At 46.2% G+C, this 24,030-nt stretch overlaps 1 protein-coding gene across 2 annotated transcripts in view; it reads right to left on the bottom strand.

Annotated features, from left to right (window-relative positions):
* Nucleotides 1-22,255, bottom strand: part of IRF9 (interferon regulatory factor 9) — a 28,255-nt gene extending 6,000 nt beyond the window's left edge. Inside the window, exons 1-7 of one of the 2 annotated variants that reach the window (XM_087947654.1) lie at nt 22,041-22,255; nt 14,725-14,913; nt 10,241-10,424; nt 9,011-9,132; nt 4,814-4,916; nt 2,583-2,663; nt 131-493 (exon numbers count right to left, since the gene is read on the bottom strand). In XM_087947654.1, coding sequence (XP_087803780.1) covers nt 131-493; nt 2,583-2,663; nt 4,814-4,916; nt 9,011-9,132; nt 10,241-10,424; nt 14,725-14,913; nt 22,041-22,232 — 1,234 coding nt within the window. In that variant the 5' untranslated portion in view covers nt 22,233-22,255. The remainder of the gene's footprint in view (nt 1-130; nt 494-2,582; nt 2,664-4,813; nt 4,917-9,010; nt 9,133-10,240; nt 10,425-14,724; nt 14,914-22,040) is intronic. The other variant, XM_087947655.1, reaches the window with a different exon arrangement.
* Nucleotides 22,256-24,030: the final 1,775 nt, after the last annotated feature.

Here is a 24,030-nt window from a genome sequence, read left to right as displayed (position 1 = left end):
CAGCGTTAATTTTGAATGTTGGATAAATGGATGGTTGTAAGTCAAGGAATAGTTATAACCCCCCCTTTTTTTTTTGTGAGCTTACATGGAAACAAGATGGACTGTTTTGTTCAGTTTGCCTCGTTCTCACCTGATCGAAATTCCTGGGATTTGAACAGCTGCTGGTGAGTGTTATTCTCCAGTTTGATTTGGCCCTCGGGGGCCAAAAATCCTGACCACGAGACACAGACTTTATCCCGGCAAAAAATGAAGATCCCTCCATGGTTACTGGCCACCATGATGCCTTTTACCAAATCCTTGAGCAGACGCTGAACGATCTCTTGCTTCAGCTCATCGGCCATTGTAACTGGGGCCGTTAAAACAAAACGTTTCAAACAATTGGGACCATTCAGCGATTCTGCGTCCGACGTAAAGAGATATTCGCCTTCCGGTAACAAGTATCTGCAGGGCGGTTCGCCCGCATAGGAGATGGACACGCAAAGAGAAAAATCCTCTGAAAACCAAAACCAATATTAAATTCAATATTAATTGAATTGATCCTTCTGATTTTCCCGTGATCTGATTCGGCTGGTCCTTGACTTACGACCATAATGCTGACTGGAATTTTTGTTGGCTGTCATTGTGGTAGTTAAATCGAATCATCACACAACCAGATTTTACAATCATTTTTACAGGGGTCATAAGTTGAGTTGCTGCAGTTGTTAAGTGAAGCATAGGGTCGTAAGTGTGAATCCAGCTTAACCAATGGTGTTTGTTGTTGTTGAAAACAGGGGTGGGGTGGGGAGTCACAAATTACCACAGTTGGGACTGCAATATCCATCCTATGTCATTGCGGTTGTACGTTGTGTCATCATATGACCGGACTTGATTTTACAACTACTTTTACAGCAGTCATAAACTGAGACACTGCAGTCTTTAAGAGAAACACATGGTCATCTTAACCAATGGTGTTCCCCCCCCCCCAAAAAAAAAAAAAAAACTGGTTAAAAAATGTCATGAGAGACCACAACAAGGAGCAGAATTTCCATCATTAAGTCATTGTGGTTGTAAGTCGAGGATTATCCATTACCACGAGGATCGTGGCATCCACAAGTTGCCATGTGGAGAAGACAACGAGGGGACCATGTTGGAACAGTATCTCCATCGGCTTTCAAAGAACAACACTACGGTAGATCAGGGAGTATCAGATCTGCTGGGTACTTACGATCTCTCCATCAGGCCTTTCTACCAAGGGACCACAAACTCCATGACGTTATCACTACACACCCATAATCCTTGTCTCCTAGACCTCTTTCAGAGCAGGATTTTTCAAGCTTGGACACTTTAAGACGCATGGACTTCCACTCCCAGAAGTTTCCCCAGCCAGCTCTTTTTTCCACTTGGCTAAAATCAAGATATATTATGTTGACCGCATTCCCGCTATCCAGAGTGGGCTGCTGCCAGTTCGGACTGGTTCGCCTGTACCGGTAGTTCTGCCCTGGTGCTATCCCATCCTATATATCTCACTCTCTGGCTTGCTTGCCCCACCCACGCCCGCTCTACTCACTGTGGCTGCCCAAGGATTACTGAAAGCCGTGCAATTTATATCACTATGTGTTTGAAGCCGCGCACTTACATTATCTTGGAGTCTTCGTGGACAACCTGCTAAATATGAGCCAGCAGTGTATAGCAGCAACCAAAAAAGCTAATGCAATCCTAAGTTGCAATAACAGAGGGATACAATCAAGATCAAGGGAAGTACTAATACCACTCTATAAAGCCTTAGTAAGGCCACACCTAGAGTACTGCATCCAGTTTTGGTCACCACATTATAAAAAGATACTGAGACTAGAAAAAGTGCAGAGAAGAGCAACCAGGATGATGAGGCTAAAACTTACGATGAACAGTTGCAGGAACTGGGACTGGCTAATCTAGGGAAAAGAAGGACCAGGGGAGACAGGATAGAGGTCTTCCAATATTTGAGGGGCTGCCACAGAGAGGAGGAAGGGGTCAAGCTATTTTCTAAAGCACCCGAAGGCCAGACAAGGAATAATGGATGGAAACTGATCCAGGAGAGATTCAACCTGGAAATAAGGAGAAAACTTTCTGACAGTGAGAACAATCAACCCATGGAACAGAAGTTGCCCTCAGAAGTTGTGGGAGCGCCATCACTTGAGATTTTCAAGAAGAGATTGGACTGCCATTTGTCAGAAATGGTGTAGGGTCTCCCGCTTGGGTGGGGGGGGAGTTGGACTAGATGACCTACAAGGTCCCTTCCAACTCTGATTATCTATTATCTGTTATTTTCAGTTCTGCACTAGGTGAACTGGTTGTTAAATTATGTGAAGCCCACCCCTGCCACTATCTATTAAGAAAATTATCCTACCCTAAAATGCGATGAAGGTAGTTTAGCCACAATTGGTTCAACTACTTTCATTGCATTTTTGGATAGGATAATTTTCTTAATAGATAGTGGGAATGCAGTCGACGTAATATATTCTGGTGGCTGGGGAATTCTGGGAGTTGAAGTCCACACGTCTTAAAGTGACCAGGGTCCAGAAACTGTGCTTCACAGGAAGATCCTCCCAGCTCTGGGATCTCACCTGTTGGTCTAGTAGCAGCCCCCATCACAGGGCTGGGACTTGTCATCAAGCTGACGGTGATAATCTCGTTCATTTCCGGCGCTGCGGGAATCAAAGAAACAAGGAACGGTAAGCCCAAATGATCTACCCCCTTTCTCATGACCACACTATCCTCACCTAATTTGCTGCAAATGAGGGTAACGAGACGTCCCACTGATTCACAAGCGTCAGTTCTCTACCTACTAGCAGTGATTCCTTTGGTAAGAATCGATTTCAGGCAGGAATCTACTGCGAGTAACTTCCAAGGAGGCTATTCAACGCTGATTTCTAAGTGGACAATGAAGCTCCCCACCCAACCACAGGCCCCTTGACTTACAACCACAATCAAGTGCAAAATTTCCATTGCTAAGTAAAACATTTGTTTAAGTGAGTTTTTTTTTTGATTAAAATTTTTATTTTAAACAGACAAACAAAACATAAAACCATCTTCCAGTTACATACAGTGTGTCGGTTGGTTACAAGTCTTTTGTGCTTCATCTCCATAGTCCTCACTTATAGTTTGTATAAATTCTCATATTATCCATCTAGTATATGTATATATATATATATATATATATATATATATATATATATATATATATATATATATATATATGTATGTATGTATGTATGTATGTATGTATGTACGTACGTATGTATGTATGTATTATTATCATTGTTAATCATTTATTTGACTATAACTATTATTCCATCATTTTATGTGAGGCATTCAACATTTTGGATTAATTTATATTATAACATTCAATACCCCATCATAAATCCATCCGATAATAATACATCCTTATGTTATATCCTGTATAATTCTATTATCCTTGTATTGTAAAGTTATCTAAGATATATAATTTCCATATATTTTTTATCTAACCATTGATAAAATAAATCCTATATCTTGTAATATTGTTTATCTTCTTGTTCTCTAATTTCAAATGTCAATTTACTCATTTCAGCACATTCCATTATTTTCTTAATGACTTCCTCCTGCGTTGGTATTTTCTCATTTTTCCAATTTTTCACTAACACAATTCTAGCTGCTGTTAATACATTTACAATCAAATATTTCAATTCTCTACTATATATTTCTGGTAAAATGCCCAATAAATTGTCTAAGTGAGTTTTGCTTTGCCCCATTTTACGACACTTCTCACCACCGTGGTTAAACAAGTCACTGCCGTTGCTCAGTTAGTCACACGGGTGATCCCCGGGCCACCATCATAAATATGAGTCAGTTGACCTGTGTCTGAATTTTGATCATGTCACCGCGGGGATGCTTTCGTAAACGTGAAAAATGGTCGTCACTTTTCTCAGTGCCGTTGTAACTTTGAACAGTCACTAAGCGACTGGTCGTAAGTCAGAGACAAACCTGATCTCAGAATCGCTTTGAATTTTGTTCTCACACATAGATGATTTCTCAGTCAATGACCTGTCTGGATAGTCCTAGACTTACAACAGTTAACTTAGTGACCGTTACAACGGCACTGAAAAAAGTGAGTTATGGCCGTTTTTCACACTTACGACCCATCAGGCAATCAAAATTCAGACGCCTGTCAACTGACTCGTGTTTATGACGGTCACGGTGTCCTGGGGGGAAGGGGGTGTCACGCGATCTGCGGCCTTAGGACAAGCCATGTCCGTGGGGAAGCCACATACCAACTGTGTGACTAACTTAACAGCCGCAGTGTTTCACTGAACAACTGTGGCCAGATAGGTCGTAAAGCAGGGCGGAATTCACTGAACAACTTAGCAACAGAAATGTTGGGCTTAATTGTGGTCGTTAAGGGGAGGATTTTACCTGTGCAATGTCTCCTGTGGGCAAGAGACCCACCTTCTTGGGGCCATCTGCTCGCCACAAACCCTCCACACCTTGGGTCTGGGGCACAAACCACGACTTACGGGCAGGGGTGGGATTCCACTGGTATAACAACCAGCTCAGGGATCGTGCGCATGCACTCTGCGTTTAAAAAAGGCAAGCCCATACTCCCCTTCAGCTGCAGCCTCTGTAAAGAAAACAACTGAGGCGCAGCAAACCGCTCTGCCGCGCGACTCAGCTGTGCTCTAAATAGAGGCATAAAAGCACAGGAAAGCGCACTTCCTCGTTGCAGCGAACCAGTTGGGAGCGACGGATCAGAGCAACGGATTTGCCTGAACCGGTAGAATCCCACCCCTGCTTATGGGACCGTGTGTCATTCCCCTACCTGGTTCAGCGGCCTGAGGACTGACTTCCCTGTTCTGGCAGTTGGGCAAGTTGAAACCATTGGACAGGTGGCTTGCCACGACCTCTGGGGCGGGGGTCTCTGCCTGCGGGACCAAGAGAGAGGGTGGTTGGTCTGCTGGCCAAAAGGCCCCCTAGCTCCTCCACACAACTTCTTTGCCTTCATTAACAGCCAGGCCGAAGGAAGAAACGCAAGCAGATTTTGTACAACTTCAAACCCAACCAGAAATTGGAGGAGGAGGAGGAGGAGGAGGAGGAGGAGGAGGAGGAGGAGGAGGAGGAAGACTATGGGGTCCTGGTTGCTCTCTGAGCTGGGTGGTTGTCTTGCTGACGCTCTCATTACCCAACTAGGGAACATCATCAGTGCTAGAAGGGGAGAGGAGGAGGAGGAGGAGGAGGAGGGAGGAGGAGGAGGAGGAGGAGGAGGAGGAGGAGGAGGAGGAGGAGGAGGAGAGGAGGAGGAGGAGAGGAGGAAGACTATGGGGTCCTGGTTGCTCTCTGAGCTGGGTGGTTGTCTTGCTGACGCCTCATTACCCAACTAGGGAACATCATCAGTGCTAGAAGGGGAGAGGAGGAGGAGGAGGAAGAGGAGGAGGAGGAGGAGGAGGAGGAGGAAGAGGAGGAGGAGGAGGAGGAGGAGGAGGAGGAGGAGGAGGAGGAGGAGGAGGAGGAGGAGGAGGAGGAGGGAGGAGGAGGAGGAGGAGGAGGAGGAGGAGGGGAGGAGAGGAGGAGGAGGAGGAGGAGGAGGAGGAGGAGGAGGAGGAGGAGGAGGAAGACTATGGGGTCCTGGTTGCTCTCTGAGCTGGGTGGTTGTCTTGCTGACGCCTCATTACCCAACTAGGGAACATCATCAGTGCTAGAAGGGGAGAGGAGGAGGAGGAGGAGGAGGAGGAGGAGGAGGAGGAGGAGGAGGAGGAGGAGGAGGAGGAGGAGGAGGAGGAGGAGGAGGAGGAGGAAGACTATGGGGTCCTGGTTGCTCTCTGAGCTGGGTGGTTGTCTTGCTGACGCCTCATTACCCAACTAGGGAACATCATCAGTGCTAGAAGGGGAGAGGAGGAGGAGGAGGAGGAGGAGGAGGAGGGGAGGAGGAGGAGGAGGAAGAGGAGGAGGAGGAGGAGGAGGAGGAGGGAGGAGGAGGAGGAGGAGGAGGAGGAGGAGGAGGAGGAGGAGGAGGAGGAAGAGGAGGAGGGAGGAGGAGGAGGGAGGAGGAGGAGGAGGAGGAGGAGGAGGAGGGAGGAGGAGGAGGAAGACTATGGGGTCCTGGTTGCTCTCTGAGCTGGGTGGTTGTCTTGCTGACGCCTCTCATTACCCAACTAGGGGAACATCATCAGTGCTAGAAGGGGAGAGGAGGAGGAGGAGGAAGAGGAGGAGGAGGAGGAGGAGGAGGAGGAGGAAGAGGAGGAGGAGGAGGAGGGAGGAGGAGGAGGAGGAGGAGGAGGAGGAGGAGGAGGAGGAGGAGGAGGAAGAGGAGGAGGAGGAGGAGGAGGAGGAGGAGGAGGAGGAGGAGGAGGAGGAGGAGGAGGAGGAGGAGGAGGAGGAGGAGGAGGAAGACTATGGGGTCCTGGTTGCTTTCTGAGCTGGGTGGTTGTCTTGCTGACGCCTCATTACCCAACTAGGGAACATCATCAGTGCTAGAAGGGGAGAGGGAGGAGGAGGAGGAGGAGGAGGAGGAGGAAGAGGAGGAGGAGGAAGAGGAGGAGGAGGAGGAGGAGGAGGAGGAGGAGGAGGAGGAGGAGGAGGAGGAGGAAGACTATGGGGTCCTGGTTGCTCTCTGAGCTGGGTGGTTGTCTTGCTGACGCCTCATTACCCAACTAGGGAACATCATCAGTGCTAGAAGGGGAGAGGAGGAGGAGGAGGAGGAGGAAGAGGAGGAGGAGGAGGGAGGAGGAGGAGGAGGAGGAGGAGGAGGAAGAGGGAGGAGGAGGGAGGAGGAGGAGGAGGAGGAGGAGGAGGAGGAGGAGGAGGAGGAGGAAGAGGAGGAGGAGGAGGAAGAGGGAGGAGGAGGAGGAGGAGGAGGAGGAGGAAGAGGAGGAGGAGGGAGGAGGAGGAGGAGGAGGAGGAGGAGGAGGAGGAGGAGGAGGAGGAGGAGGAAGAGGAGGAGGAGGGGAGGAAGAGGAGGAGGAGGGAGGAGGAGGAGGAGGAGGAGGAGGAGGAGGAGGAGGAGGAGGAAGACTATGGGGTCCTGGTTGCTCTCTGAGCTGGGTGGTTGTCTTGCTGACGCCTCATTACCCAACTAGGGAACATCATCAGTGCTAGAAAGGGAGAGGAGGAGGAGGAGGAGGAGGAGGAGGAGGAGGAGGAGGAGGAGGAGGAGGAAGAGGAGGAGGAGGAAGAGGAGGAGGAGGAGGAGGAGGAGGAGGAGGAGGAGGAGGAGGAGGAGGAGGAGGAGGAGGAGGAGGAGGAGGAGGAAGACTATGGGGTCCTGGTTGCTCTCTGAGCTGGGTGGTTGTCTTGCTGACCTCTCATTACCCAACTAGGGAACATCAACGGTGCTAGAAGGGGAGAGGAGGAGGAGGAGGAGGAGGAGGAGGAGGAGGAGGAGGAGGAGGAGGAGGAGGAGGAGGAGGAGGAGGAGGAGGAGGAGGAGGAGGAGGAGGAAGACTATGGGGTCCTGGTTGCTCTCTGAGCTGGGTGGTTGTCTTGCTGACGCCTCATTACCCAACTAGGGAACATCAACAGTGCTAGAAGGGGAGAGGAGGAGGGGGGGGGGAGGAGGAGGAAGAGGAGGAGGAGGAGGAGGAGGAGGAGGAGGAGGAGGAGGAGGAGGAGGAGGAGGAGGAGGAGGAGGAGGAGGAGGAGGAGGGAGGAGGAGGAGGAGGAGGAGGAAGACTATGGGGTCCTGGTTGCTCTCTGAGCTGGGTGGTTGTCTTGCTGACGCCTCATTACCCAACTAGGGAACATCAACAGTGCTAGAAGGGGAGAGGAGGAGGAGGAGGAGGAAGAGGAGGAGGAAGAGGAGGAGGAGGAGGAGGAGGAGGAGGAGGAGGAGGAGGAGGAGGAGGAGGAGGAGGAGGAGGAGGAGGAGGAGGAGGAGGAGGAAGACTATGGGGTCCTGGTTGCTTTCTGAGCTGGGTGGTTGTCTTGCTGACGTCTCATTACCCAACTAGGGAACATCATCAGTGCTAGAAGGGGAGAGAGGAGGAGGAGGAGGAGGAGGAGGAGGAGGAGGAGGAGGAGGAGGAGGAGGAGGAGGAGGAGGAGGAGGAGGAGGAGGAGGAGGAGGAGGAGGAGGACGACTATGGGGTCCTGGTTGCTCTCTGAGCTGGGTGGTTGTCTTGCTGACGTCTCATTACCCAACTAGGGAACATCATCAGTGCTAGAAAGGGAGAGGAGGAGGAGGAGGTGACCTGACCTCCTACTCAGGCAGGAAACTTTACAAATGAGTGTCCAATCTCTATTTTAAAAGGATAACAAGGAAGAAGAAGAAGAGGAGGAGGAGGAGGAGGAGGAGGAGGAGGAGGAGGAGGAGGAGGAGGAGGAGGAGGAGGAGGAGGAGGAGGAGGAGGAGGAGGAGGAGGAGGAGGACGGGGGAAAAGGAGGAGGAGGACGGGGGAAAGGAGGAGAAAGGAAAAGAGAAGAAGGAGAGTGGGAAAGAAAGGAGGAGAAAGAAAAGGAGGAGAAAGATGGGGAGGAGGAAAAGGGGAAAGATGTAGGGAGCGAATAAGAAGGAGAAAGAGGAGAAGAAAGAAAAGGACGAGGAAGAAAAGGAAGAGAAAGGAAAAGATTAGAAGTGGTAGAATGAGAAGAAAGGTGGAGGAGGAGATGGAGGAGAAGGAGAAGAAAGAAGAGGAGGGGGAGAAGGGAAAGAGAAAGGGAAAAGGGGGAACGAGAAGGAGAAAGAGGAGATGAAGCAGAAGAAAGAAAAGGAGGAGGAGAAGGGATAGAGGAGGAATCCAAACAAGGCAAATCATCTCCTGAAAGATTATAAGGTTGTATCAGTAGTTCTCCACTGTGGCTGCTTTAAGACATGTGGACTTCAACTCCCAGAATCCCCCCGCCACTGGAGTTGACGTCCATGCCTCTTAAAGCAGACACGGCCTAGGGGCAGATCTGTTTCCAGTCCGGATGGTCCTTCCTCTCTTGTGGCGCGGGGACAGAGCGAGACCCCTCCTCTATCTTGGCTGGATCCGGGCCAGGCCTCCCCTCTGGGGTCTCAACCAGCCCCATCTTCGCTCCTTACCCTTTCCAGTAGCAACAGGGAATTGGCTGGCGGCTTGCTCTCCTTCCGGGGACTTGCTGCCTCTGGGCTGCCGGAATCATCCATTTTCACCTGCTTTGTATTCTGCCTTTTCACCTTATTGCCTTGAAAGAAAGAGAAGACGGGATCTTAAACCCAATTTATGCCATATCCTGTTTTTCCCAACAACCCTGCAAGGTAGGCCAGGTCAGAAAAAAGATAGTAAGGATTACGGGAAGGCTGGGCTGTATGTCTCAACCTCTGCTTTAAGAGGTAAGGACTTCAACTCCCAGAATTCTTCAGGCAGCGTGGAAGTGGAAGTCCACCCATCTTAAAGCATTCTGGGAAATGAAGTCCATCCATTTTAAAGCATGCTGCCTGGAGAATTCTGGGAGTTGAAGTCCACAGCTTTTAAAGCAAGGGGCCTAAGGATTTCTGGGAACTAAAGTCTTCCTATCTTAAAGCATATTGTCGGGGGAATTCTGGGAGTTGAAGTCCACCCATCTCGGGGCACGCTGGCTAGAGAATTCTGGGAATTGAAGTCCTCACCTCTTAAACTAGTTGGCTAAGGAGTTCTGGGAACTAAAGTCTTATTTTAAAGCATACTGTCTGAGGAATTCTGGGAACTGAAGTCCACCCATCTTAAAGCACTACTGGGTGAAGATTTCTGGGAACTGAAGCCCATCCATCTTGAAACACCGCTGGCTGGGAAATTCTGGGAGCTGAAGTCCACCCATCTTAAAGCTGCCAAGTTTGAAAAACACTGCTTTAAAATCTGTTCTCTCAAAATGGCTGCTACTTCTCGAATGCAGCACGTCGCACCAAGGTTGAACCAGCTGAGATGCAGAAATTCAGAATATCTGGGCCAGGGTTGGGAAACCCGGGTTCAAATCTTCCTTCCTGCTGCTTTCTTTCCTGGCTGGCCTATCTGGAAGGTGGATGCAAGGCAAAAAGTAACAAGGATCCATGGAGGCCAGCTAAAGTTTTCTGGAAGAAAAGTGAGATACCGGATGGAATTAATAATATCCAAATTCTGCAATTCCTAGAGAGGAGGAGATCAATCGGTGGAAAACATCCGGGTTCTCCCACCTGCACCCCAAGACATGTTCCTGGACCAGCTTGGTATTGCCCTCAGGGTCACGCTGGCTGGGGCTGATGGGAACTGGAGTCCCACGTAGCTCTGTAAGGCACCCGGAAGGTTCTGCAAAGAGAGAATCGAGCGCATTTCCTTACCCAGCACCTGCTCCAAAACCGGCACCAAGCGATACACTTTGTAAGGCTCCGAGACGTCCAGCCGGGAACGGGACGGCACTTCCTCGAACTCAGGACTTTTGCTCAAAGCGCAGCGGACACGGGTTTTCCAAGTGGCTGGGTTGGATTCTCCAGGGTTGTACTTTCCTTTGTAGATAGCCCAGGCCTAAGGAAAGGAAAAAAAATATTTACCTTCTTTCTTTCTCTTTTTCTTTCTCTTTTTCTTTCTTTCTTTCTTTCTTTCTTTCTTTCTTTCTTTCTTTCTTTCTTTCTTTCTTCCTTTTCCTTCCTTCCTTCTTTTTCTTTCTTTCTTTCTTTCTTTCTTTCTTTCTTTCTTTCTTTCTTTCTTTCTTTCTTTCTTTCTTTCTTTCCTTCCTTCCTTCCTTCCTTCCTTCCTTCCTTCCTTCCTTCCTTCCTTCCTTCCTTCCTTCCTTTCTTTCCTTTCTCTCTCTCTCTTATCAATCAAAATTCTTCCTTTATAAGTGACTCCAAGGTGGTCAACTTTTCTGATCTTCCTTCTTCTTTCTATTTTCCCTACAATGCTGTGAGGCGCAACCCTGTGAGGTGGGCCAGGCTGAGACCCAGAGGGACTTGTTTCAAAGTCGCCTAGCCGGCTTTCATGCCTGAGGCAGGACTAGAACACGCAGTCACCTACTGATTGTCCCAAAGTTACCCAGCCAGCTTTCATGGCTCATCTTAGAATAGAACTCTCTTGGGGACTGGCCCAAAGCCACCTATTGGCTTTCAATCCTAAGGCGGGACTAGAACTCCTCATCTCCTGGTCATTGGCCCAAAATCACCCAGATGGCTTTTGTGCCTAAGACAGAACTAGAACTCGCCACCTCCTGATGACTGGGCTAAAGTCTTCCAGCTAGTTTGCCTAGGATTATGGGTTGGAGGGAAAAAGACCCACCGGGGGGGGAAGTGGGGGTGACAGGTTTGTCACATGTTCAAATGAAAAGAACAGCTGACCTGCCTGTCTCTATCTGTATCTCTCTATCTCCCCATATCTCTCTATCTCTATCTGTCTCTATATATCTATCTCTCTATCTGTGTCTGTCTATCTCTCTATCTGTGTCTGTCTGTCTGTCTGTCTGTCTGTCTATCTATCTATCTATCTATCTATCTATCTATCTATCTATCTATCTATCTATCTATCATCTATCTATCTATCTATCTAATCTATTTAATTTATCTATCTGTCTGTCTGTGTCTATCTACCTACCTACCTAATCTATATCTTGTCTGTCTGTCTGTCTGTCTGTCTGTCTATCTATCTATCTATCTATCTATCTATCTATCTATCTATCTATCTCTGTCTGTCTATCTATCTGTCCGTCTGTCTGTCTGTCTGTCTGTCTGTCTGTCTGTCTGTCTATCTATCTATCTATCTATCTATCTATCTATCTATCTATCTATCTATCTATCTATCTATCTAATCTATTTAATTTATCTGTCTGTCTGTCTGTCTGTGTCTATCTACCTACCTACCTAATCTATTTAATCTATATCTGTCTGTCTGTCTGTCTGTCTGTCTGTCTCTCTCTCTCTCTCTCTCTCTATATCTATCTATCTATCTATCTATCTATCTATCTATCTATCTATCTATCTATCTATCTATCTATCTATCTATCTATCTATCTATCTATCTCTATCTCTACCTACCTCCCATGTTTCTATCTATCTATCTATCTATCTATCTATCTATCTATCTATCTATCTATCTCTATCTCTACCTACCTCCCATGTTTCTATCTATCTATCTATCTATCTATCTATCTATCTATCTATCTATCTATCTATCTATCTACCATCATCTATCTATCTATCTATCTATCTATCTATCTATCTATCTATCTATCTATCTATCTATCTGATAGATAGAGATAGATAGATAGAGATAGACAGTCAGATCCAAATGAAGATAAATACATAGATGAAAAAAAATGATTGGATGGGACCTTGGAGGTCTTCTAGTCCAACCCCCTGCTCAAGTAGGAAACCCTAGACCAATTCAGACAAATGGTTGTCCAATTTCTTCTTCTAAAACCTCCAGTGATGGAGCACCCATCACTTCTGCAGCCAAGCCATTCCACTGATGGATTATTTTCAATCTCTTTAATTTCTCCTTAATTCTAGACTGGATCTCTCCTTGCTAAGTTTCCATCCATTATTCCTTGTCTGGCCTTCAGGTGTTTTGGAGAGCAATTTAACCCCCCTCTTCTTTGGGGCAGCCCCTCAAATACTGGAAAGCTGCTATCATGTCCCCCCTGGTCCTTCTTTTCGTTAAACTACACATCCCCAATTCCTGCAACCGTTCTTCCTGTGTTTTATCCTCTAGTCCAGGGGTGGGCAAACTATGGCCCGCGGGCCACATCCGGCCCGTTGGTCTGTCCAATGCGGCCCACCCCTGAAAAAAAAATCGCTGCCATTGGTCTGTCCAATCCGCCCGCCCCTGAAAAAGAATTGCTGGGCGTGGCGTATTGCCCTGTGCCGCGTGGCCCCAAAGCTGCAAAACAGTGCGGACCGATCTAGGGGTAGGAAAGAAAAGAAATTTGCAAAGGCCTTGGCTGGGAGTTCAAATCACCTTCGAGTGCGACCTCTCCGAAGGTGAGTCCCCGCCGATGCCCCCTTTTTTCCCGGGGCTTCAGGCTTAAACTTTGCAAAGGCAAAGCTTGCAGTCTGAGCGCCTTCCCGCCGAGGAGCGGAAGGGTTCCACCCGGCGGGCGGGCGGGCTGCTTGGAGCCACCTAAAGTTAGGCCACTGCTGGTGGAGCCTTGCCCTGGCTTGGTGCCCCGCTTCCCGGCTCGGCGGTCCTGCTCGGGCGGCACTTTAAAAGCCTGCTCCCAGCACCCGAGCAACTTCCCAGCAACTTTTCCGCTTCGCTTTAACTCACGGGCGCTGCGCCTGGCCTCCGAGCCGCGCGGGCGGAGGGGAAGCCCAGCGGGCGGGCGGGCAGGCGGGCTGCTTGAGGAGGCGACCCGCGGGCTCCGGGCTTCCCTCCGCTCGTGCGGCTCGGGCGCAGGCGCGAGCGCCCGCGAGTTAAAACGGCGGAAAGTTGCTGGAAGTTGCTCGGTTTTCTGGGGCTTCCAGGGCTTTGCAAAGGCAAAGTTTGCAGGCTGGAGCATCTTCCGCCAAGGAGCAGGAGGCTCGCCCGGCGGGCGGGCGGGCTGCTTGGAGCGGCTGTGCTGTGCGGCTCGGGCGAGGTGTGAGCGCCCGCGAGTTAAAAATGAAGCCGCTCAGGCGGCACTTTAAAAGCCTGCTCCCAGCACCCGAGCAACTTCCCAGCAACTTTCGGCTTCCTTTTAATTCGCGGGTGTCGCGCCTGGCCCCGAGCTGCGTGGCGCAAGGGAAGCCCGGTGGGCAGGCGGGCGGACTGCTTGAGGAGGCCCGGGCTTCCCCTCCGCCAGGCGCGAGCGCCCGCGAGTTAAAACGGCCGAAAGTTTCTGGAAGTTGCTCCGGGTTTCCAGGGCTTCCAGGGCTTTGCAAAGGCAAAGTTTGCAGGCTGGAGCGCCTTCCCGCCAAGGAGCGGAAGGGTTCGCCCGGCGGGCGGGCAGGCTGCTTAAACTTTGCTCGGGCGGCACTTTAAAAGCCTGCTCCCAGCACCCGAGCAACTTCCCAGCAACTTTCGGCTTCCTTTAACTTCGCGGGCGCTCGCGCCTGGCCCCGAGCCGCGGCAGAGGGGAAGCTCCGTGGGCGGGCAGGCTGCTTGGAGGAGGCGACCCGCGGTGCTCCGGCAGCAGCAACAGGCAGTTTCGCCCGGCTCCGCTCAGGTGTCCGGCTGGGGCTGTCAGGAGTTGCTACCGCCGGCGCAGCTCCATGCAGCTCCAGTCCCGCGTTGCCTTGGGAAGGAAAAGGCAAAACCAGGAGCCGCTGAGCCTGAGCCTCCGGTGCCACTGCTCCCATTGCAAAGCACCGCCGCGCTCTTCCTTTTGCCTTTCCTTCCCGAGGCAACGCGGGACTGGAGCCGCACGGAGCCGCGCCAGCGGTAGCAACTCCTGACCCAGGGGTCCTCCGAGGGGAGGGGAAGGAGGAGAAGGGGGAAGGGGGGCGATTCCCAAAAAATCTTGTGCTGACCCGGCCCGTCTGTCAAATTTTAAAAGTCAATGCGCCCCGAGCCAAAAAGTTTGCCCACCCTGCTCTAGTCCCTTAATTATCTCCGTTGCTCTTCTCTCTTCAAGAGTCTCAACATCTTTTTTGTATTGTGGTGACCAGAACTGGATGCAGAATTCAAGTGTGGCCTTACCAAGGCATTATAAAAAGCGATATTAAACACTTCACATGATCTTGATTCTATCCCTCTGTTAATGCAGCCTAGGATAGCATTGGCTTTTTTGGCTGCTGCGGCACACAGCCGGCTCGCATTCTGTTTACGTAACAGTCAAGTTTTTGTCATAACTACGACTGCTTTTTGACACTCACAAATTCCCAACCTCCCATTTGTACCCACTCTACAAGCTCGGCACCTTGAAAAAACCGGCGTCTTCTTCCTGCCGGAATTCCTGCTTTCCGGCGTGTTTCCATGGGATACGGAACATCGTTTTGGCTGGCGGGTCATCCCAAACCAAACCTTGGAATTTCCCGCTCTCCACCTGCTCCACAGTCCAGTCTCGGAGTTTCCGAGTGGATCTAATCCCTCGTTTGGAGGTCGCCATCTATGAGGAAGAGCCAAAAGGAGAAAAAGAGACAATGCAGGTAAGTCCTCAACATACGACCATTCATCTCGTGACTGTTCAAACTTACGACAAGATGGGGGGAAAACATGACCAGAGAGGGCTTGATATTTCCACAAGTTCTTTTCTTATTTTATCTTCTTATTTTTTTTAGTTTAATTTTATTATCTATTTTTAAATTTGTAGTTATCATTGCTGTGTGGTTAACAACTATTACGCTCAAAAAAGATGGCCAAAAATGTCATAAGACTGGGCACGACTCACTTAGCAATGGCCCTGCTTAATGATGGGAATTCTAGTCTCAATTCTGGCCGTAAGTCGAGAACTACTCTGTTTCTCTGAAAATATGACCTACCCTGAAAATAAGCCCTAGCTTGATTTTTACATGTGCGTCCAATATAAGCCCTACACCCAAAGTAAGGCCTAATTACAATCCCGCCCACTCCAGAGTAGAGGGGTAAAAATTAAGCTAGAGTGGGGATGGAGCTGCCCTACTACTTACCTTTGGGCAGTTGTAGCCAGGCCTCACACACACCGACACCTGCCTTGCCAGCCCATTTCTTCGGCAGCCGGCAAGGCTGGCAAGGCTTTCCTGAAGGCCTCTGGAGCTGGTAACAAAGCTCAGGATCGATCCAGAGGTCCATTATCGGCTGCAGAGGCCTTCAGGAAAGCCTTGCCGGCCACAGAAGCAGCTCCTGAAGGCCTCTGATGGCGAAAAGTGGGCAATGCACGCAAGTGAGGTTAGTCAGTGGATGACATCTCCCAAAAATAAGACCTGGTGGATTTTTTGGTGGCAAAAAAAAAGTAATATAAGGGACGGTCTTATTTTTGGGAAAACACGGTATCTGTAATTATATGCAGATTTCTCCTCCTCCTCCTCCTCTTCTTCTTCCCCCTCCTCCTCCTCCTCTCCCCTGTAGCACTGACGATGTTCCCTAGTTGAGTCGTGAAACATCTGCAAGGAAACCACAAAGCTCAGAGAACACCAATGACCCATACATCCTTTCCCTCCTCTTCCTTCTCCCCCCTCTTCTTCTTCTTCCTCCTCCTCTCCATAAACCCCACTCCCCTCTAACACTTAATTTAGAATAGAATAGAATAACAGAGTAGGAAGTTACCTTGGAGATCTTCTAGTCCAGGGGTCACTAACCTTTTAGACCTCAGGGACCACCAAACTCATAATTTTCAATCCCGCGCACCAGAGACCCTGGGAAAGTCGCCCAAAAAGTCTGCAGGAAAATCCCCCACCCCGTTTTCCTACCGGTCGATCATTCTTTATTTGGGATCTCAGGATACCGTCTCCAGCTCCGTTCTCAGGGAGAGAGAGAGAGAGAGAGAGAGAGACTTTTGGCTTCATGCAAGGAAAGCAGCAGAAGCAGCAGAAGTCTTTCTTTCTCTCCCCCAAACGCCGCCAGAATGGCACAGCCTCTTGGAGCAGGAGGCCTTGCAGGGTCCCAAAGACTCGTTTCTGGTGGAGTTTGGGGAGAGAAAGAAGACTTTGCTGCTTTCCTTGCGTGCAGCCAGAAGCAGAAGAAGAAAGAAGCGGAAAGAAGCAGCCCGGTGGCCAGGCGAGGCATCGGGGCGAGTGGGGCAAGTCCCCCCTCCGCCCTTTCCCCCTCCCCTCACTACCTCGTGTTGTACGCAATGCAAGAGACGCAAGCCTTGTGTTCCCACGCAGCCTGGATTAATTGCTTTGGGGGTGATCTTTCTCTGCGGACCAACAAAATTTTCTCATGGACCACCAGTGGTCCCCAGCTCACTGGTTGGCGACCACTGTTCTAGTCCAACCCTCCTGCTTAGTTGGGTCATGAAACATCCGTGAGAAAAGAAACCAGGTCAGAGAGCACCAAGGAACCTTCGTCTTAACCCTGAAGTCCAGATGTTTCATTTTATTGGAAGCCTCTTCAATTGCCTACCATTTGGGTTAATAAGGAGATACAAGGCACGTATTTCGGGGGGCTTCTAGAAAAAGCTGCCCTACTTTAGCAGAAGGACAGATCGCTCTTCGTTCTGTTTTTATCTCCAAATTTGGGAAAGCAGAATTATAGAAATAATCTCTGAACCTGTTTAGAGAAGAGGCCCAGGACAGACAAAATTTTAGCGATGGCTAAACTTTCCCCCACTAATAAGGATTCATTATTTACTATTGGGGCTGTGAATTGTATTGATGAAAAATCCCGAACTAACGTACAATCAAATGTTTATCCGTGCTCCATCCCATTTAATACCAATCTCTTTTCAAGAAAACCCCTCTTCCACCAACCACAGCTAGTCCTCGACTTACAACAGTTCATTTAGTGACCGTTCAAAGTTACAATGGCATCGAAAAACTGCGACTTTGGAGCATTTTTCACACTGTTGCAGCATCCCCACAGCCGCGTGATTGAAATTCAGGTGCTCGGCAACTGACTCACAGTTATGACGGTGTCATGTGAACCTCTTTTTTGACATGCAAACTCAATGAGGAAGCTGGATTCACTTAAAAACTGGGTTAGTTAACTGAACAACTGTGGCAAGAAAGTTTGCAAAATGGGACAAAATTCACTTAACCGTCTCGCTTAACGACATAAATTTTGGGGGGCTCCTTTGTGGTCGTAAGTCGAGGACTACCCCATATAAATGAGCAAGTTTGAATGAACTTTGATGCACGTAAAAACTTTTAAAACTTCTTTTTTTAAAAAAGTTTTAACTTGTTTGTAATCTTGCTCTTTTAAGCTGTGCTTTTTATTCATGCCTTTAGATGGTGTATGTATGTATGTATTTATGTATGTGGCTGTTGCAAACCGCTCACACAGGCGAGGTGGACGCAGAAATTTAAAATTGAAATGAAATAAAAGCCTGAGAGAAGAGCAGATGGAAAGCTGATTCTTAAAAACAAACAAACAAACAAACAATCCAGATTTGGAAATAACTTCCAAGCAGACAAGAGCTAGAGGAAAAAAAAGACATCAAGGAAGCTTCAATAAAAAAAACCCACAACCCATACAAGATGTTTCTTTGTTGAACTTCCACTAATCTCAGAAATGTGAGATATGAGAGAAGCACCTCCTGTATAAAGTAAGCAAAAAAGATTTCAAATAAATAAACGAGAGATAGACACACACCCACACACCCAGAGAGAGAGAGAGAGAGAGAGAGAGAGAGAGACAGACAGACAGACAGACAGACAGACAGACAGATACATTAAGGAGTAGGCCAGCAGAGGAGGAAAAATAATAATTAAAAAAATACTTAAACCAGAGGGAAAATGAAGCAGTGACAAAAAAAAAAAACATTGTGGAGGAAAGAAAACATAAAATACCATAAAGAATGTTTCAAACCCAGAAAGCTTCTTGCTGAGATGGATGGTGTAAAAAGGAGCTTGTGTTAAGTCAATAAAATGTCTTCGGTGGATATCAAGATGAATGAATGAATAAATAAATAAATAAAACTGGATGGATTTTCGCTATTCTGCAAAAGTCTGCTTTAACTTGGACACCTGTCCCTTCCACCCAGTCTTTTGCACCAAACTTGATTGCAGGAAATACGACTTCAGCAATAGAGTGGTCAATGTCTGGAATACTCTACCCGACTCTGTAGTCTCTTCCCCAAACCCCAAAAACTTTAACCTTAGACTGTCTACTATTGACCTCACCCCTTTCCTAAGAGGTCTGTAGGGGGCGTGCATAGCGCACCATCGTGCCTACCGTCCCTGTCCTATTGTTTCTCTTATTCTTTTATTTTTCTTATATGTACCCATTTCATGTATTCACAACTATGTATACACTTATACTTATTATCTTGTAAACAATTGGCAAATCAAATAAATAAATAAATAAATAAACTGGGGAAGCAACTTAGAAATAATAATAATAATAATAATAATAATAATAATAATAATAATAATATCACCACCACCATCATCGTAGAAGAATAAGGAGGGAGGAGGGGGAGGAGGAGAAGGAGGAGGAGGAGGAGGAGAAGAAGGAGAAGAAGGAGAAGAAGGAGAAGGAGAAGAAGGAGAAGGAGAAGGAGAAGATGATGATACATGGACATTTTGAACTTATGAGATCTGAATATTCTGACTTTGCCAAAAAAAACACCTTACTCGGAATTGCCTATAGACTCAGATGCTTAATTGTTCTTAGGTCCTTGGTTAGGCCTTGAACTGTTAAGTTTGAACCAGTTCCAGACTGTCAATCGAATGGAAGATTAAATCTGAAATAAGAATAATAATTCTGACTTTATAATAATTTGGAATCGCCTATATTATTCAGACGCTACCTTAATATGGTAGGTGTTAGGTCCTTGGTTAGGCCTTAAACGGTTAAGTTTTTTTATGAGTCCCAAAGTGTGACTTGAAGTGAAGATTAAATCGACAACAACAACAATAAAGCAGAATAGAAGAGAAAGAACTGGAGAAGTTAAGAAAATACGAATACCTGCAAATAGAAATAGAACAACTACCCCATATAAATGAGCAAGTTTGAATGAACTTTGATGCACGCAAAAACTTTTAAAACTTCTTTTTTTTTTAAGTTTTAACTTGTTTGTAATCTTGCTCTTTTAAGCTGTGCTTTTTATTCATGCCTTTAGATGGTGTATGTATGTATGTGGCCGTTGCAAACCGCTCACACACGCGAGGTGGACACAGAAATTTAAAATTGAAATGAAATAAAAGCCTGAGAGAAGAGCAGATGGAAAGCTGATTCTTAAAAACAAACAAACAAACAATCCAGATTTGGAAATAACTTCCAAGCAGACAAGAGCTAGAGAGAAAAGAGACATCAAGGAAGCTTCAATGAAAAAAAGCACACAATCCACACAAGATGTTTCTTTGTTGAACTTCCACTAATCTCAGAAATATGAGATATGAGAGAAGCACCTCCTGTACAAAGTAAGCAAAAAAGATTTCAAATAAATAAATGAGAGATAGACACACACCCACACACCCAGAGAGAGAGAGAGAGAGAGAGAGAGACAGCCAGCCAGACAGACAGACATATTAAGGAGTAGGCCAGCAGAGGAGGAAAAATAATAATTAAAAAAACAGTAATAATAATAATAATAATAATATCACCACCACCATCATCGTAGAAGAATAAGGAGGGGGGAGGGGGAGGAGGAGAATTAGGAGAAGGAGAAGATGATGATACATGGACATTTTGAACTTATGAGATCCGAATATTCTGACTTTGCCAAAAAACACCTTGCCCATAGACTCAGATGCTTCATTGTTCTTAGGTCCTTGGTTAGGCCTTGAACTGTTAAGTTTGAACCAGTTCCAGACTGTCAGTCGAATGGAAGATTAAATCTGAAATAAGAATAATAATTCTGACTTTATAATAATTTGGAATTGCCTATATTATTCAGACGCTACCTTAATACGGTAGGTGTTAGGTCCTTGGTTAGGCCTTAAACTGTTAAGTTTTTTTATGAGTCCCAAAGTGTGACTTGAATTGAAGATTAAATCGACAACAACAACAATAAAGCAGAATAGAAGAGAAAGAACTGGAGAAGTTAAGAAAATACGAATACCTGCAAATAGAAATAGAACAACGGTGGCAAAGGCAAGCAAGGCTAGCCCTAATAGTAATAGGCGCCTTGGGTGCAGTCGCAAAACAACTGGAGACACCCTTGAACCCCATCGGCATTGACAAATTCACCACCAGTCAGTTACAAACGGCAGCTTTACTGGAGACAGCTTCCATTCTGCGACCATAGTCTGTACTACTATGGTCTATGCTACCATCAAACATCCCAATCAGCCAATCCCAGGTCCTTGGGAAGGATTCGATAGATAAACAAAAATGCCAAACCCAGTCTGAACATCTGCCTGACTGTGTGATGAATAATATTAATAATATCACATATATCATTGACTGGTGTGATGGTTGATATGGATTGCTGCCAGCATGCTAGGTATCAACCAAGTATCTCCTTAAAATGTACATGATACATTTTTGAATGTTCAGTTGACTGAGTTTCATGTTTAATAAAAGTTATTAATAATAATAATAATAATAATAATAATAATAATAATAATAATAATAATAATAATAATAATAATAATAATAATAATAATAATTGTGATACATTTTTGAATGTTCAGTTGACTGAGTTTCATGTTTAATAAAAGTTATTATTATTATTATTATTAATAATAATAATAATAGTGATACATTTTTAAATGTTCAGTTCACTCAATTTTATGTTTAATGAACAAAAGATAATATTTGTGATACATTTTTAAATGTTCAGTTCACTCAATTTCATGTTTAATGAATAAAAGATAATAATAATAGTAATAGAAGTAGTAATTTGACTTAATTCCCCTCCCTTGCATCTTTGGGTGGGCGGGTGGCCACGGCTTGGATGTTGACCTCGGCGTTGGGGGGGCACTTCGTATGGGGTCAACGCAAGCAGCACCATATCAGGGTGTGCAACAAAAATACTTCCTAACAGCAAGCCCCCCCCCACCATTCCCCCCCATTTTGCATGTTTTAATATAGGCCTTAATTTGGGGGGGAGGGGCTTAATTTCATTTTATGCTTATAAAACATGCTGGTACTTCCTATTGGGGGAGGCCGTATTGTTGGAGAAACAGGGTAATAGTAATCAGAACACCGTACATTTTAAGAAAGTTCTTTGGTTGATATCTAGGACGCTGGCAGCAACCCGTACCAACCATCAGAGCCAGTCACTGGTATTTGTGATACATTTTTAAATGTTCAATTGATTGTGTTTCATGTTTAATGAATAAAAGAGATGATAACAACAACCACCGCAACAATAATAAACAAGCACCACCATAGACCGAGGCAACGTATCCCGCAAGACGAGAGAGAGAGAGAGCATCGGACGGGCGGATGCAATATTTGCATGGGGGAAAAAAACATTAAATTATGCCCGTCTTCAAAAAATAAAATTAAAAATTAACAAAAATCCTGCCCGTTTGCAAAAAAAAAAAAAAAAAAAAAGGCAAATCGATTGTGCTCGCGAGCAAACCAAAAAATAATAAATAAAGAAATAAATCGTTCCCGTTTGCGTAAAAAGTAACTAAACTTTTTTTTTTTAAAAGCAACAAAAAAAGAGTTTAAGACACTTCGGGGGAGGAAAAAGTCGTGTACCTGACCGCGCTCCTCTTCTTCTTTTCTTTCCTTCTCTTTCTCCTTCTCTTCTTCCTGCCTGCCGATGTTTAAAACACACAAACAAAAAGCAGCGGATCTCGAGGAGTCAGCTGGCGCCCAGCCCCCGCCTGTTCTCCCTCCGGTCCGCCCCATCTGCCCCCGCCCGATTCCATTTCTTCGTGGCTTTTTCATCCTTCCCAGAAATCAGGTGGCGCGCCTTCCGAAGTGGCGCCGATCGCCACCATTAGGGGGCGGCAGAGGGCTGGCTTCCTCTTTTTTAACTGTTGGAATATCTGTAAAAGAGAATATTTGGGCAGCTCAGGAATGAAATGAGGGGTTTATTCTTTCTCAAAGGGGAATGCTGTGTCCTGTAGATCTAGCCACCGTCTCTTTTCGTGTCTGTCATTTATCTCTCTCTCTCTCTCTCTCTCTCTCGGGTTGTTTATCATCTCTCTCTCCCATCTATACCTTTCTATCTTCTGTCACTCATTGATCCCTCTATCCCTCTATTATCTTATCTGTCCATCTATCCTATTTATCTATTATCTATCAATCTATATATTCATCATTTATCTATCCATCACCTATTATCTCTTATCTGTCCATCTCTGTCTGTCTAATCTGTGTGTGTGAGTGTGTGAAATACGGTATTTCTCTCTCTAATCATTTATCTATCATTCTCAACCATCAGTCTGTCTGCCTATCATCTATCATCTAATAAATCTCTTATCTAGCTATCTACCATCTCTATCATCTATGTATTTATCTATATCTATTCTATTTCATCTATGTATCTATCCATCCATTATCTGTTCATTTTTGTCAGCTTGCCTATCTGTGCCTATCATCTACCTACCTACCTGTGTCTATGGTCGGTCTCTCTCTAATCATTTATCTATCTATCCATTCTGTCCATCTATCAGTCTGCCTGCCTGCCTGCCTGCCTGTCTATCTATCTATCTATCTATCTATCTATCTATCTATCTATCTATCTATCTATCTATCTATCTATCTATCTATCTTCTATCCATCTACAATCTTTCTAATTTCTCTCTCATCTATCTATCTATCTATCTATCTATCTATCTATCTATCTATCTATCTATCTATCTATCTATCTATCTATCTATCTAATCTATCTAATCTTCTACCCATCTATAATCTTTCTAATTTCTCTCTCTCCTATATCTACCTATCTGTCTATCTAATATCTCATCTTTTTCTCTATTTTCTAACACATATTTATTATGTGATAGATTATAGAGAAAGAAGGTAATTAGGATTATTGAAGGTGGTTTTTATGTCTTTCTCATCTCACTTTCCTTTTTCAGTTTTCTCTTCTTGGAAGTACCTGAATGATCATTTTTGGCAAGCAGAATTTCTAGAGTAATCACAATACCTACCATCACATCAGCAAAGATCCCACCTGGAAAATCAACACAACCCAGAAAGGCCCAACAGAGACACCATTTCCTCAGAGTCTTGCAGAAGAATAAAGTAGAACAATGACTGATGACCTCCTTTTACTGATCCACAAAAGAAAGCGTCCTCACATATTGCATTGAGGTGTGGTATGCTGGCTTGATAGCCATGGATAGAAAGACATTACAGAGGGTGGTGAGCACAGCATTGTGGGCTGTTCCCTGATACCACTAGATGACCTCGCTAGGGCTCGCTGCCTTAGAAGAGTGAGGAAAATCCTCAGGGTTGACTCACACCCTGGTCAGCATTTCTTCACTTTCCTACCATTGGGTAGATTAACAGATAACAGATAATCAGAGTTGGAAGGGACCTTGTAGGCCATCTAGTCCAACCCCCCGCCCAAGTGGGAGACCCTACACCATTTCTGACAAATGGCAGTCCAATCTCTTTTTGAAAGTGTCAAGTGATGGCGTTCCCACATCTTCCGAGGGGCAAGCTGCTCCATTGGTTTTGTTCTGTCAGAAAGTTTCTCCTTATTTCCTGGTTAAATCTCTCCTTGTTCAGTTTC

This window comes from Notechis scutatus, chromosome Z (genome assembly GCF_049901735.1).
Source record: "Notechis scutatus isolate UNSWTSFEM ecotype Mainland chromosome Z, rNotScu1.2, whole genome shotgun sequence".
NCBI lineage: Eukaryota > Metazoa > Chordata > Lepidosauria > Squamata > Elapidae > Notechis > Notechis scutatus.
Note: the sequence above shows the minus strand (reverse complement) of the source record. Positions and strands in the feature narration are given on the sequence as shown.